We start from the raw sequence: 12,896 nt of genomic DNA on the forward strand, positions 1-12,896 counted from the left end.
AATCCGGCAAAAACCCAGAAACAGCGAAGGAATAACCAGACCTGCATAGGGCTTCTTTAAGTTAAAATAAGTTTGAAGTTGAGATCCCTCCAGAGACATACAGGCAACCATTTCAATCCACTCAGATATTGAGTCACCCAAAGAACATTTCACCAACTTTTCACAGAAAAATGTGTGTGTCCACAGGGCAGGCCCATACTTATCAGGAGATCGATGACATGTTGGTGCTTGAACAGTTCTTGAGGATGGTGAATAACGATGTGCAGCTGTGGATAAAAGAACATAACTCCAAGTAGGCAGAGGAGGCGGTGATGTTGGCAGAATCCTTCATTCTGTACACCAAAGTTCAAGACCTTACCAGATGGCCTGAGGGAGGGAGAATAATGCTGCATGGCTTAGCAAATTGATTGTTGTAGTGACATTTTGTTTTTAGACATGTCAGCAACCTGCCAAAAGAAAACTGGCTAATCTATTTTATTTACATAGATTTTTTACTCACATTTGGTTGGTACTGGGGCCAAATTTTGGACTCTGCACATCTTCCAAACAATAGCTATATAAAGTAAGCCTACTCTTTTTTACTAATTGACAAGTTTTTTACTATAGCTGTCGACTACTAGTCGATTTACTGGTACAGTGTTGACATTACTGCTAGTTCAAGATGTTGGCAGTGGGTGTATCATATTTAGATGGCTATATTATTGTACTTTAATACTAGCCTGAGGTAGTGATACTCAATTCTAGTCAGAATATGAGTCTGCTGCTCCATTGGGACGTTATGGGGCGTGTTTCAACCGATACAGGGGGGGAATGCCTCTGCACTCAATTGGATAGACCTAACCAATCAGAGCAACAGAATAGCTTACCGTGAGGTGTAGGAAGAAAACACACAAACCATCCTTCTTCTCTTTTATCCCCTCCGTTTTTAAAACTAATTCTGTTGAACAGTGATATGCTACAAACATGTTTAACAGCTGGGAAAGGCTGTCGCAAATCCCTCGAACAGGTGGTCAATCAGAGATTTCAAACGAACGAGGGAACATTACGCGGGCCGGTCAGGGAAAGCCCACGGGCCGGATGTGGCCCGCGGGCCGAATGTTGCCCATGTATGGGCTAACTTATGCAATTATGACCCTAAATAAAGACTTCTGGAAATTACCTATGTCTAGTAGCCTATAGGACATACATGGGCAACATACGGCCCGCGGGCCACATCCGGCCCGTGGGCTTTCCCTGACAGGCCCGCGTAAGGTCCGTGAAAGAACAAATAGTCAAGAGCCTAGCATAGAGATAATGCACGCAAATCAATGTCGTTGCTTTTATTTTGAAAGCGACTGCTATTTGTACGCCCATACATTTGTGCGTGGATGCATACGATGTAGGCCTAAACACCCTCACTGAATTGTGCTGGTGAATAGAATGTATGCTTCTGCGTCGACACAATGCAGTTGCCTTTAAGTCGGCGTAAACCTTTCAAAGTTTTGTGTGTCTTATGTCTGCGTCGCTCACCACCGCAAAGGTTGTCAGAACGAACTCCTGCTGTTTGTTGGCGATACGAAGTGTTAATTTCAAAACGTTACTGGCAGAGTTTATTTGCAAAGCTTATGTTAGCGAACTAGTATGATGCTACTACCCACAGGTTGCTTGAAGCAGCCGGCTCAACACACAGGGCGAGTTGACCAATCACAGTTTTGTGCATAAAGTTGAAGCAAAAACATAGCCTACATTTTTAAAATAGTTTTCTTTGTGCATGTTCATTAACTAATGACAGCCTACTATTGTCTGCTCCACATTTTCATAGTCTAATTCTGCATAGAGTTAATTTAATGATGGTAATGATTTAATGATGAAATATTGCTGAATGTTGATGAAATGGTGGCACAGGCCTATGGTTGTACTGACTCCTTCACATTTTCATGGCCTAGCCTAATTATATAGATATTGTAGTACTTTTTTATATCAGTCTTTGAAAACTGAAAAAAAAATGTCATGTCAAAAAATCATTTTCGAGAATGAGGATTAAATACTGGACATAGATTAAATAGCCTATTGCTGTTTTTCCTTTGTCTCCCTCACATTTTCATCTGTTCTTACGAGTAGTAGTAAACAAAACCATATGATTTAATTAATGTTATACAAGAACAGAATAGAATTGGACAGAATTGAGTTCAGACTTGAGTTCGGTATTTTGGGTCCGGCCCTCGTCAACAGTCCCAGTTTGTCATGTGGCCCCTTGGGGAAATTAGTTGCCCACCCCTGCTATAGGACATATTTTTTTAAGAACATTTGCTTTTTGTCTATATGGGTTTAACAAACAGTAGGCTGACTGACTGATCTCTGAACCTCTGCACCACTGACATTGCAAAGGCCACAGCACACAAGTAGCAAGATTAAACTCAGTGGTTTTCTGTTATAGCCTATCTTGCACATTGCCTATGTCCACTGTATGAGTGCCACATCTGATTAAACAAAGTGCAAAATTGTTTTGTGAAGTTGTGAAGTGTATTATATAAATTGGTCATATATGGTGCGATGAGCAGAACCACGGACAGCAAATGCCTTCTGTTTAAAGACCGGCTGCGCTGTCCGTATGTCGACGCAAAGGAGCACGCAATAAAAACATCGCGAGTCATATGACAAGAGCCAGTTCCTTTTCACTGCACATTGCGCGACTGGAGGAAACTGTTGGCAGTCTCAGTGTTGGGTAGCCAGCTACCAATATTGCAGAATGTTGGCTCTAATTAATCGTCTTTTGGACTGGTTTAAGTCCCTTTTCTGGAAGGAAGAGATGGAGTTGACTTTAGTCGGACTTCAGTATTCGGGGAAAACAACATTCGTCAATGTGATTGCTGTGAGTGTAATCTCGACCTGTTAGGTTAGCTTTAAGATAAGATAGCATGCTAGCCACATTTTCTAGATAAACGGCTAACACAAGCGTGATATAGCTCAGTAAGTTATGATTCAGTTGCTGTAGTCATCTAACGGTAGTCGTCCACTTATTTCTTCAACCACAACAGTAGTTGAATTGTACTTGTTAATACGATCTTTGCACTAAGTTAGCTGCTTCTGTTTTAGAGTTTGTTGACATTAAACTGACCAAGGCCCCAGATTAACATTAGCTAGATCATTTAGCTTTCATATGCTAGCTACTTGTGAAGCCTGGCAGCTAATTGCCAAGCAACAGACCGTTGCTACGTCTAACGTTACATGACAGCTTGCTAAAGGTAATCTTATTCAGTATAAATTAGTCTACTATAGTTACCTGGGATTACGTTGTACCATGGATACATAAGTTACACATAACAGGCAATTGACAAAGTATGTGTACAAGCTCTGTTGACATCACAGAATAGCTAGCAAGGTAACTTAAAATCACCGGGTAGCGTTAGGTAGCAGCTAGTGTCTAGTTGGCTATGCTAAAATGCTAGCTGCTAAACGTTAGCTTAATACTATGATGGCCTCATTCTGTTGTATATTTATAACGCAATCTGATTAGTACAGAACCTGTCAATAATGTATGTCTTTAGAAGGTCTTGTTGGTATTTAAGTCACTAGGATAATGGCACGAAGTTTGCTTCTGCTAGGGTGCAGGATAGCTTTGGCTACCAAGTCACTTCTGCTGGCCAAATCTGTCGTTTTAGCTGGATAGGATGTCGTTAGCTAGCTAACTTTTATCCAGCTTCACATTGTCATGCTAGACAGCTCACATAATGCTAGTCATGGAGTTGGTGATAGTTATGCCATTTTGGGATATTTTGTAACTACTTATTTGTTACTTGTGCCCTACCTTCCAAAATCTTTAAACGTATGTCATGTCTAGTTACGCTAAGACTGGGCAGTGAACGTTAATCACACTAGCACAGATCGGGCGTCTCCTTGCGTCATCATTCATCTGAAACTTGAAACTGTTTTCATACTCATAAGCACATGATAAACAAACCGGTCAGACTGGTTTTTAACACTGTAAAAATTTAACCCGCCACCATGTTAGATTCGCCTTTATATTGTAGCATTGGTGTAGGCTACTTAATGTTAGCCAAGCATAATGACTTAAGCGTAGTATTATTGTTTACGGCCTCTACACACAGCTGCGTGCGTTGCAGTGCTGGAGACGCATCACTTTACATGGGCTCACGTCATCCGTTGCCCAACTGAATTGTGGGTCAGTTGCGTCGCGTTTCTCCCGTCACTTGCGTTGAGAAGTTCAGCTGTTGCCGCACTGACAGACGGCACCGGCCAATCAAGCCAATCGACGGACGGCACCAACCAATCAAATTACGGTTATACTTCAAGTCATTTGCATAGCTACCGTCGGGAACACCCACTGGCATGCGTTGATGGAATGCAACTGTGTGTAGGAGCCGTCACAGTACCGATCCACTTGCACGACACTTCATTTTGTCATGTCGCATAGATGTCGCGCTGCCTCGTTCAGTCGTGTGTGGGCGTTTTGTTTAAAATGTCAGTTACCAGCTCATAGTTCGTTTTAACTTATCTTAAGTGTTTTTCCACAAATGGACCACAATTGTAGGCATGTACTTAACAGTATACAACACATTAATAGCCTAAACAAACTATGCAAGCCATTTGGAAATCTTGTTTTATTTAAACTACTCAATGCAATCTCAAATCCTCACCAGAAAAAACAACAGTCAATATATTCATCCAAATCCTAGCTTCGTTTATTTTATGGACTACTAGGTGATCGTGGAAGAGATCGTTAAAACATTATTTGTCTTGTAAGCGGAACCAAAGTTTCACAGGCATCGTTGTGGTAGAACAAAGGACCTACAACCTCGTCCTTTCATTGGAGAGTCGCCTCGCGTTCAACGGATTCATTTACATAAAGATGGGCTTCGCCCAGCTTTTTGACGCGCAACATATTTTCAAATGCAGCGCTGCCTTCCCCGAATGCTTTGCGGGCGCGTTAAAGTCGCTTGACGTCACCCATAGGACTAGAGTGGAATGCGACACGACAAAATGAAGTGTCGTGCAAGTGGATCGGTACCGTCAGACTGGTAAATGTCACTGAACACCAGTAATACTTTGAATAATCAAAGGGTATAACTTATTTGATCATGGCTGAGTAATTAATCATTATCATGATTAATGGCAGGCAACAGCATGTGATCTGTTCACTTAAATGGATGACAAGTAGGCTAACAGACAGTTGTAGGGCATTCTAACCTGTTACCTGACAGGACATACCTGACATAGACAAAGCACATAAACAGATCATTTATCAAAGAGGATATTAAGTATGAATAGCAGATTATGTTGAGTGTGGGGTAAATGTAGTGTACATGTACTAGAAAGTCAGATGAATACATCAACATGTCTTAACGTTTATTCATTTTGCAGACGCTTTTATCCAAAGCAACTTGCAAAATGAAGAATAACATTCAAGCTACATTGCAAAGTTGACAATGAATACAACTACAGTAAATACATTCTACTACCAGAGGATGAGAGTGCAGATGTTTTAGTAGTATTCAAAGTGTAGTCGAAGGAGATCAGTGTGAAAATGGAAGCCAATATAGTAAAAAAAATGCTGTTCAAGCATCCAAACAGGTGGTTCTAACTCTGGTGGTTTCTTCTTTGATAGACACATCGACAGACATGCAGACTAAGGAAGGTTATTCAGTGAGAGAATATTGTTTGAGTTTACATTCAACTTGTCAAAAAAGTGCTTTTTTGTCAGTCAACTCTCTGCCCCCCTAACTGGGGTGTGTGTGGAGGGGGGTATTGTCAAGCACAAACCTGGTCTGCATATTCAGGGATTTGAGTGCTAGATGTGCTCTGGCCACATACTGTTTGTGTGAACACCCACAGATGGAGCTAATAGTGACTCATAGTGAAGGACCCTCCCTTCCTGGGATATTGTAAAGAGTGCTGTTCTGTGACATCTGATGCTCAGCTCCTCAGCCTTTCTGATTTCACCTAGTCATGGCCTGTTACTACAAATCAGCCATTATAAGATGAGGAAGCTAAAATGGACTCTCTCAATGGGCTGCTGTCCATCAAAGAGAAGAAGCCTACACAGCAACCAGAGAGCTTGTGCACCTGGTAGCCTAAATCCCAATTGACCTTCTGTTGAGTTTTGTGAAACACAGAATCAGACCTCTGGAGACCTCTTTATCAGAATAAATGAAATTACAAACAAACAGTAAATGAAGCAACAACACGGCTTCTTCCTGTTTTTGCCTTGTCCTATCAGTAACTGCAAAATTAAGTAGGTGTTATACACAGAGCACACTTAGAGATGAGATGTGTTAGCTACAGTATGTTTGTGAATACAATTTTGAATACAATTGAATTTGAATTGTGAATACAAAAAGCCGAAGTCTGCTTTGGATATAATTGATAACCTATTGAACAGAAACTTTGTTAGTATGCATGAACATTGAATCTCCCAAAATTGATTAGCCAAGGCCTATGCAAAAAAAAAAAAAAGTTTCAGCTCTGATAAAGTCAGTCTGTCTCATTCATTGGTCACTTAGAAACAAGCAGGCTGACTTTTTTTTTTTAAAGTTCTCAGTTTGTGACATGCCTCTTTGAAAAGGTCTGTGTGTATGGCAACATGACTTGTGAGATGAGTCTGTGCGAGTGATTAATAGTAACTGTGAAGTGACAGTGATATTGTTGTACCAGGGCTTACACATGCAGCATCTGCAACCAGAAACACTCAGGTGGCACACAGTACTGTAACAAGATGGGGAAACACAGGGGGCAGCATATTGTGCAAATTGTGTGTTAAGGCACCAATTTAGTTTGGACTTCCCATTGAGCCAGTGTCACAAGACTCAAAGCACTCACTTCCACTCAGCCGCTTGGCGTAGTCAGGTGACACATCAGTCATGTGCCTTGAGCCAGACAAAGGACTGCTCACTCACACACTCACTTGGCTTGGAGTTGAACAAAAAGAAGCACACCCCCTTGACCTTCCATAAGCTGCATCTCACTAGCTCTTAGTGATCCTAATCAGCAATGCTGAGTCTCCTCATGCAGTTCTTCTGGAGAAGTCAGAATGGCACAAGCAGTGATACCTCTTTGGTTATTATTAACCTTTGGCTATTATACATTTTATTGTTTTTTTTTCCTATGTGCTTAAACAAAGTTACTTTTTCCATATTAATTCCATATTTTTTATAGAAGATTAAATACTTTTGAACAACATTTTCCCCTGTAGTCAGGTTACATGTTTTTGTGAAGGATCATGCATGCTGAAGCTACATCCACTCAGAACATTAGGCTGCTTGGTACAGAACATTTTCACAATGTTACAGCTGAGGCATTAGGCGAAAGGTCTTTGGCAAATGTTACAAACAGTTTGAATGGACTAGACATTGCCCTCTGAAATCCAATAACCATGGCATCTGATTTTCCCCACTTTTGTGTTCTAGTCGGGTCAGTTCAGTGAAGACATGATACCTACTGTTGGCTTCAACATGAGGAAGGTCACAAAAGGAAATGTAACTATTAAGGTATGTAACTTCAGCAATACTTGATACAGTTGTCCTACACACAGTCACTTCAAGCAGGCATTTAGCTAAAAAAAGAATGAATGCCTTGTGATTTTACACTTGCTTTGGTATAGCCCCTTACCCACACACATACACACCATTTCATTATTCCCCTTTTCATTACCCCCCCCCCCACACACACACACACACACACACACACACAAAATACACCTTCTTAATTACTGCTTTTAATTTACTCTTTTAAGTTGAGCTGGCTCTTGATCTTAAGAATTTCATTACTTATAATTCATTTTATAAACTTGTACATGACAATAAAACTACTTGAACTTGAACTTGAATAGGAAGGTCTTATTTGATGGTTCCAGCCTTGCATAGGCTACCTCATACATATGTGCACCCAAAGTCTGACTTTGATATAAGTGGTGGGCATTGTCCTGGGAAACAAGACAAACTTGTTTTGTTGTTGTGATCATCAGATTTGGGATATAGGAGGGCAGCCACGGTTCCGCAGCATGTGGGAGCGGTACTGCAGAGGAGTCAATGCAATAGTGTAAGTAGATGACCCCTTTATCACCATTAGGTCATCTGCCTCCCATCAGACCTATGTAAATAAGTGGCGCATACAGTATGATTAACTGTATGGGAAGATACGCGACCTGTTTTATTTATGTTGAATGCTGCTGATGTCTGAATGACATTTAAGACTGAAGCTTCTTACCCTACAGGTACATGGTGGATGCTGCAGATCGAGAGAAGGTAGAAGCATCCAGGAATGAGCTCCACAATCTTCTAGACAAACCTCAGTTACAAGGAATTCCAGTATGCAAGCCTGTGCCTCACACCACACTTCTTTGTAATATGCAGACATTATGTGTGCTTGTAGTAATCTGTCTGCTTACTCATTATAACCTTGAGACTCATTGGACTCACTGGCTCTCAATTACTGCTGTGTTTGCAGGTATTGGTGCTCGGTAATAAGAGAGATCTACCTAGTGCCCTGGATGAGAAAGAGCTCATTGAGAAGATGTAAGTAAATTGCTGCTTTGATGAAACACAGATCAAATACTTGAGCTCTCATTTCAGCATGAAATGACATGTTCCTGGTCCAAAGTTATAAGCTTACTGTGCTAGTGGCGCTGTTAACAACAGATCAGACCAATCAGAGCAGCATGTGTAGTGGGCTTGCCTGTATTCTGGTTTTAGACATAGACTGTATTTAGAGTTTCAGTTTAGGAAGTCAGCCAGTGTTCTTCACATAGTAGCTCTCTTATGCGGCTTCACACTAAATAATAATGTTAACGCAGCACGTAGGCAAGCAGCTGAATTTCATTTGGAAAAGGAAGTGGTTAGAAGTAAGCACTGTTTTTTTTTTTTACTGAAAAGCACACTCCACATTTTCACTTATAGGTGACTGACAAAGGCTATGCGTTTCCCAACAAAAACAGTTTGCGGACACTGCCTTTTTCACTATGTCAGGCTGTCACTCTGACATTATATTGCACTTGATTTTGGTGATAGGCATGGTGACATTGTGACATGGAACTTTTGAATGTATCGATCACAAACCATCATTGCCCAAGTTTGATCTGTCTATCTGACAAAAATAAATCACATTCACTTTCGTGGTACTATGGTGCATTTCTGTATTAGCAAGGAAGCAGGAGCAACCCTGTGTTATTCGTTTTGCAATTAATGCAATTTATCTACCTAGGATATCCTCCAAGTTAGCACATATCCTGGAACGCTTGAGACCATTTTTAGTTCAAATGTTAAACCCACTTGAAAGACTGATGTCTTGGAGGAGGTAGTCTGATTTCTCTGACTTGAATAAAATGCTCAGTACAGCAATAAACAAATGTTGTTCATGTCATCTAGATAGATAGACTAAAGCAGAAGAAGAAATGACACACCACACCAGCACATTTCCTATTAAACATCTCTCTTGTTTGGAATGCAGAGAGGGATTACTTTCAGGTTGGCCCATAGAGTTATACTATCAAGCGAGGTTACTGACTTAACTTCTGGAATAACTGCTGATCTCAAAAGAGCATGTCACTTCACTTATGACAAAAGATCAGCAGTTACATCTGAAGGTACTTCGATAAACCAGTAACCTCATTTCATCTACAAAAAACATAGCTCACAACCTCTTATTACAACCAAGTTATGCACTTTCCATCCATGTAGGCTACGTAGGCTACTAGACACTAGCTCACAGCTTTCCCCAAGTCTCTGGGATATCCCTTATAATCAGTTTGTCTACACATACCAGTAGCCTCATATTATGCAAATGAATGCCTTTGTATGTCCATTCTTTCTGTGCAACAGTACATATGTGTTACCATCATCTCAAACGTTGTGTCCAAAGGGTGATGTTACCAAAAGAGAGGTTTTTTAATTTTTTATTTTTTGTTTTTACTATCTATTCATCTATCAGTCTATTTGTTTTTCCGTTGCTTACATTTTTATCTATCATTCAATAAGCCAGTGTAACTGACTTGGTTTTACATAGAGAGGTCTTTGACACTTGAATAATACGGTCTGTCTGTCAGATTTCCCCAGTGGTAGTCAGATTGTATAAAACATTTCTTTAAGCAGTAAGGAGTTTTGGTAAAAAACTAGTGACTATCTAAAAGGTAACTATCTAAAAGATATGCATGCAAAAACCTCACAAACACCACCAACAATCCAGCTGGCACTGATGAAAACGTGCTAACATTTAAAATGGAAGTTCCAGTTTAGAACTCAGAACTATTGTCATAATGTCACTATTGGGAACTATTTGTGCATATTTGTCCTTCACATGACCACGTACCATGAATATTCATTTGTAGAAGATGAGAAACTACCTGCCTATAAATCATACCTAAAAGTGGCGAATTGTTGTAGTTGTTTAATAAACTGATTGTTTGTTTAAAGGATAAAAGGTGAGGTGTGTTAACACATCCTCAATGCCCTGACAGTGTACAGGAACTCAGAGGAAGGGAGGATGAGGGATCCTTACAATATGTACCTTGTCACTTTAGTATGTACATACCCATAGCTGCCAACTCTGGAGATTCATTCACTTGCTTAGCTCCACGCGCCAGTGCCAGTTGAATGCGTGAGGGTTGGCAGCTATGCATACCACAGGCAAATAGATACCTCCTGCGCTGGAGATAGAAAGTGTTTTTGTGATGGTGATCTTTATAATGGTTGTTTATACCCTGTGATTCACTGATCTTCCATGTTTGGGGAAGGTGTATGTCGGTTTTTCATTGTATTTTGGTTGTTTCAGTTAAACCACCCTTGTCTAGTTTCTTGTCCTGTGGAAAAGGTTTTCTCCAAACAACAGTACATGTCTCAGACGTCACAAGCCACAGGCCTGCTAGTGTTATTGAGTTGAAGATCTGTTACAAAAAAAACAGTGCCATCTAGTGGTCAAGGAATTAGCAGTGTTCACTTTTACTCTGTCCTCATCCGTATGATTCAAAAATCACATGTGTTAAGCACACAGGTAGAACCAATACATGGCAGGATTTTACTTTCTTAAGCTTATGTCTTTGTGACATTTTTTCAGGAATGTTTCAATCACATTTGTGGGAGGAACTCATTCTCTTTTATTTTTCTCCCAAGGAATTTGGCAGCTATACAGGACAGGGAGATCTGCTGCTACTCTATTTCATGCAAAGAGAAAGACAATATAGGTAAGACCTATGACAAGTCACTTGGTTATCGTTTCGTCAATTATAGCCGCTGATAATAGTTTTTGGAGATTGTGTACAGTGATGATTGTCTCCCACTTAAAGTGACCTTTCTTCACTTCAGATATCACGCTGCAGTGGCTGATCCAGCACTCAAAGTCACGAAGGAGCTGAGAACAATCCTGAGAATAACAAACAAACTGCATCTCAGCTGTTTCTGCTGCCATGTTCTTCTCATGCCACTTCCTGCTCACTCTGTGACGTACCGTTTTCCATTCTGCACACTCATCTCACCACCCCATCTCCCAGGCTCTCGCCCAATACCGTCTCGCCGTGATCCTCGTCCCTCCAGTGTTTTTGTATGTGCCCCCCACTCCAACCCAACCCGTGGACTATGCCCCTCAAGTCTTGACACCAAGAGAATGTTAGCCATGTGCTAGTTCAGATAGTCCATTTCAGGAAGCCAGTTGGTAGTCCAAAGTTGAAGCCCAAAGTGGGCCCAGCCACCTACCCTTTTTTCCTCCTACGTACCCAAAGGTTGTGACGCTCCCTTCCATGACCCTGTGGCGGGCTGGATGAACCACTCGCCCAGGTTTTCTGGCTCCTGTCCTGAGGGGATGGGGCTGTGTGCAGACCAGGGCGTGGTGAAGTGGACTTGAATGCCTCTTGTCATGTTGTGTGTAATCTGTTTATGGGTATTGCCTTTTTTGCCAAATGGTGTGTGTTCCCCTGAGAAAGCAAAATGATACAAAAAAAAATATATGAATAATAATGACGTAAGAGCAAAGAAGTAAATGAAACAGCCCAACTGTTGGGACTATTAAGGTTTTTATTTAAGGTGAACATACGTAAGAGTAATTTTGAAAGAACAGATGTGTGAATGTATGAAAGGTTGAGCTGAGGGCTACCTTTGATGGTGATGTTTGTGAGGTGTGAACTGGAGTATAGGCAGAATTTAAAGTGCCTTGTGCAAAATCCCTCACCTCTTCTGCTACAACCGCTTACCAGGTGTGCCTGCCTGGACTGAGAGGTTATCACGTAAAAGACATCTTGTCTCTTCAAGAAATAAAAAGGCATGCTTTTAAATGTAGATCACTGTATCGTCATTATCAAATTTACAAAAAAAAAGGAATCCGCTATAAATTCTGTGTGAAGTTAAGTTCATTAAGTAGCCAAGTATTTGGAACCCCACTATTATCAATGCACTTTTGTAAATAAAACAACAGTAAATAAACAGATTGTAGTGTATGAAAGATGTTTCATTACTTGTGTGTTTGTTTGCTATGGTTTTATCAAAATTGAAGAATACATGTTGCACAATATTAAATTTCTAATATTATGTTCCCAGAAACACCATTGTAATACCTGTAGCCTACTGTGCTCAAGTACAACTGAAACTGAATATTAGTCATGAATCTGCCAAAAATGCAAAAAAGCAACATTTTCAACAGCCATGTTTTAATTGAAACTAGGCTACACAATGTCAACTTCTGCGATTGAGAATTTTTGTATAAAAATTCAGTTTGAAGAGTTGCTGCTCATCATACATTAAAATGACAGTTGCAGTATTGGGCCACTGAAAACTATTCAGTCGTCTTCATTCTTATCAGACACACTTGTGGCTTTTTCATTGGCTTAGAGGTTCAGTCATTTCTTTGAAGAACTACATGCCACGACAACTTTTCAGAGCGCCACAGTTAAAGGCTTGTCATGAATCGACACTCAAAAC

General features: G+C 40.6%; 1 protein-coding gene across 1 annotated transcript; it reads left to right on the forward strand.

Moving 5' to 3' along the window:
* The first annotated feature begins 2,657 nt into the window (after positions 1-2,657).
* Positions 2,658-12,420, forward strand: arl8ba (ADP-ribosylation factor-like 8Ba). Its single transcript, XM_076268008.1, has 7 exons — positions 2,658-2,851; positions 7,404-7,484; positions 7,961-8,034; positions 8,210-8,303; positions 8,443-8,510; positions 11,100-11,170; positions 11,292-12,420. The coding sequence occupies exons 1-7, from the start codon at positions 2,729-2,731 to the stop codon at positions 11,339-11,341; spliced, it is 561 nt and encodes a 186-aa protein (XP_076124123.1). The 5' UTR covers positions 2,658-2,728; the 3' UTR covers positions 11,342-12,420.
* The last annotated feature ends 476 nt before the right edge of the window (positions 12,421-12,896 follow it).

Source organism: Alosa pseudoharengus, unplaced genomic scaffold, assembly GCF_046254945.1.
Source record: "Alosa pseudoharengus isolate Yale_2024_CS ecotype anadromous, Long Island Sound unplaced genomic scaffold, YU_APseudo_1.1 YU_APseudo_1.1_scf_5, whole genome shotgun sequence".
NCBI lineage: Eukaryota > Metazoa > Chordata > Actinopteri > Clupeiformes > Clupeidae > Alosa > Alosa pseudoharengus.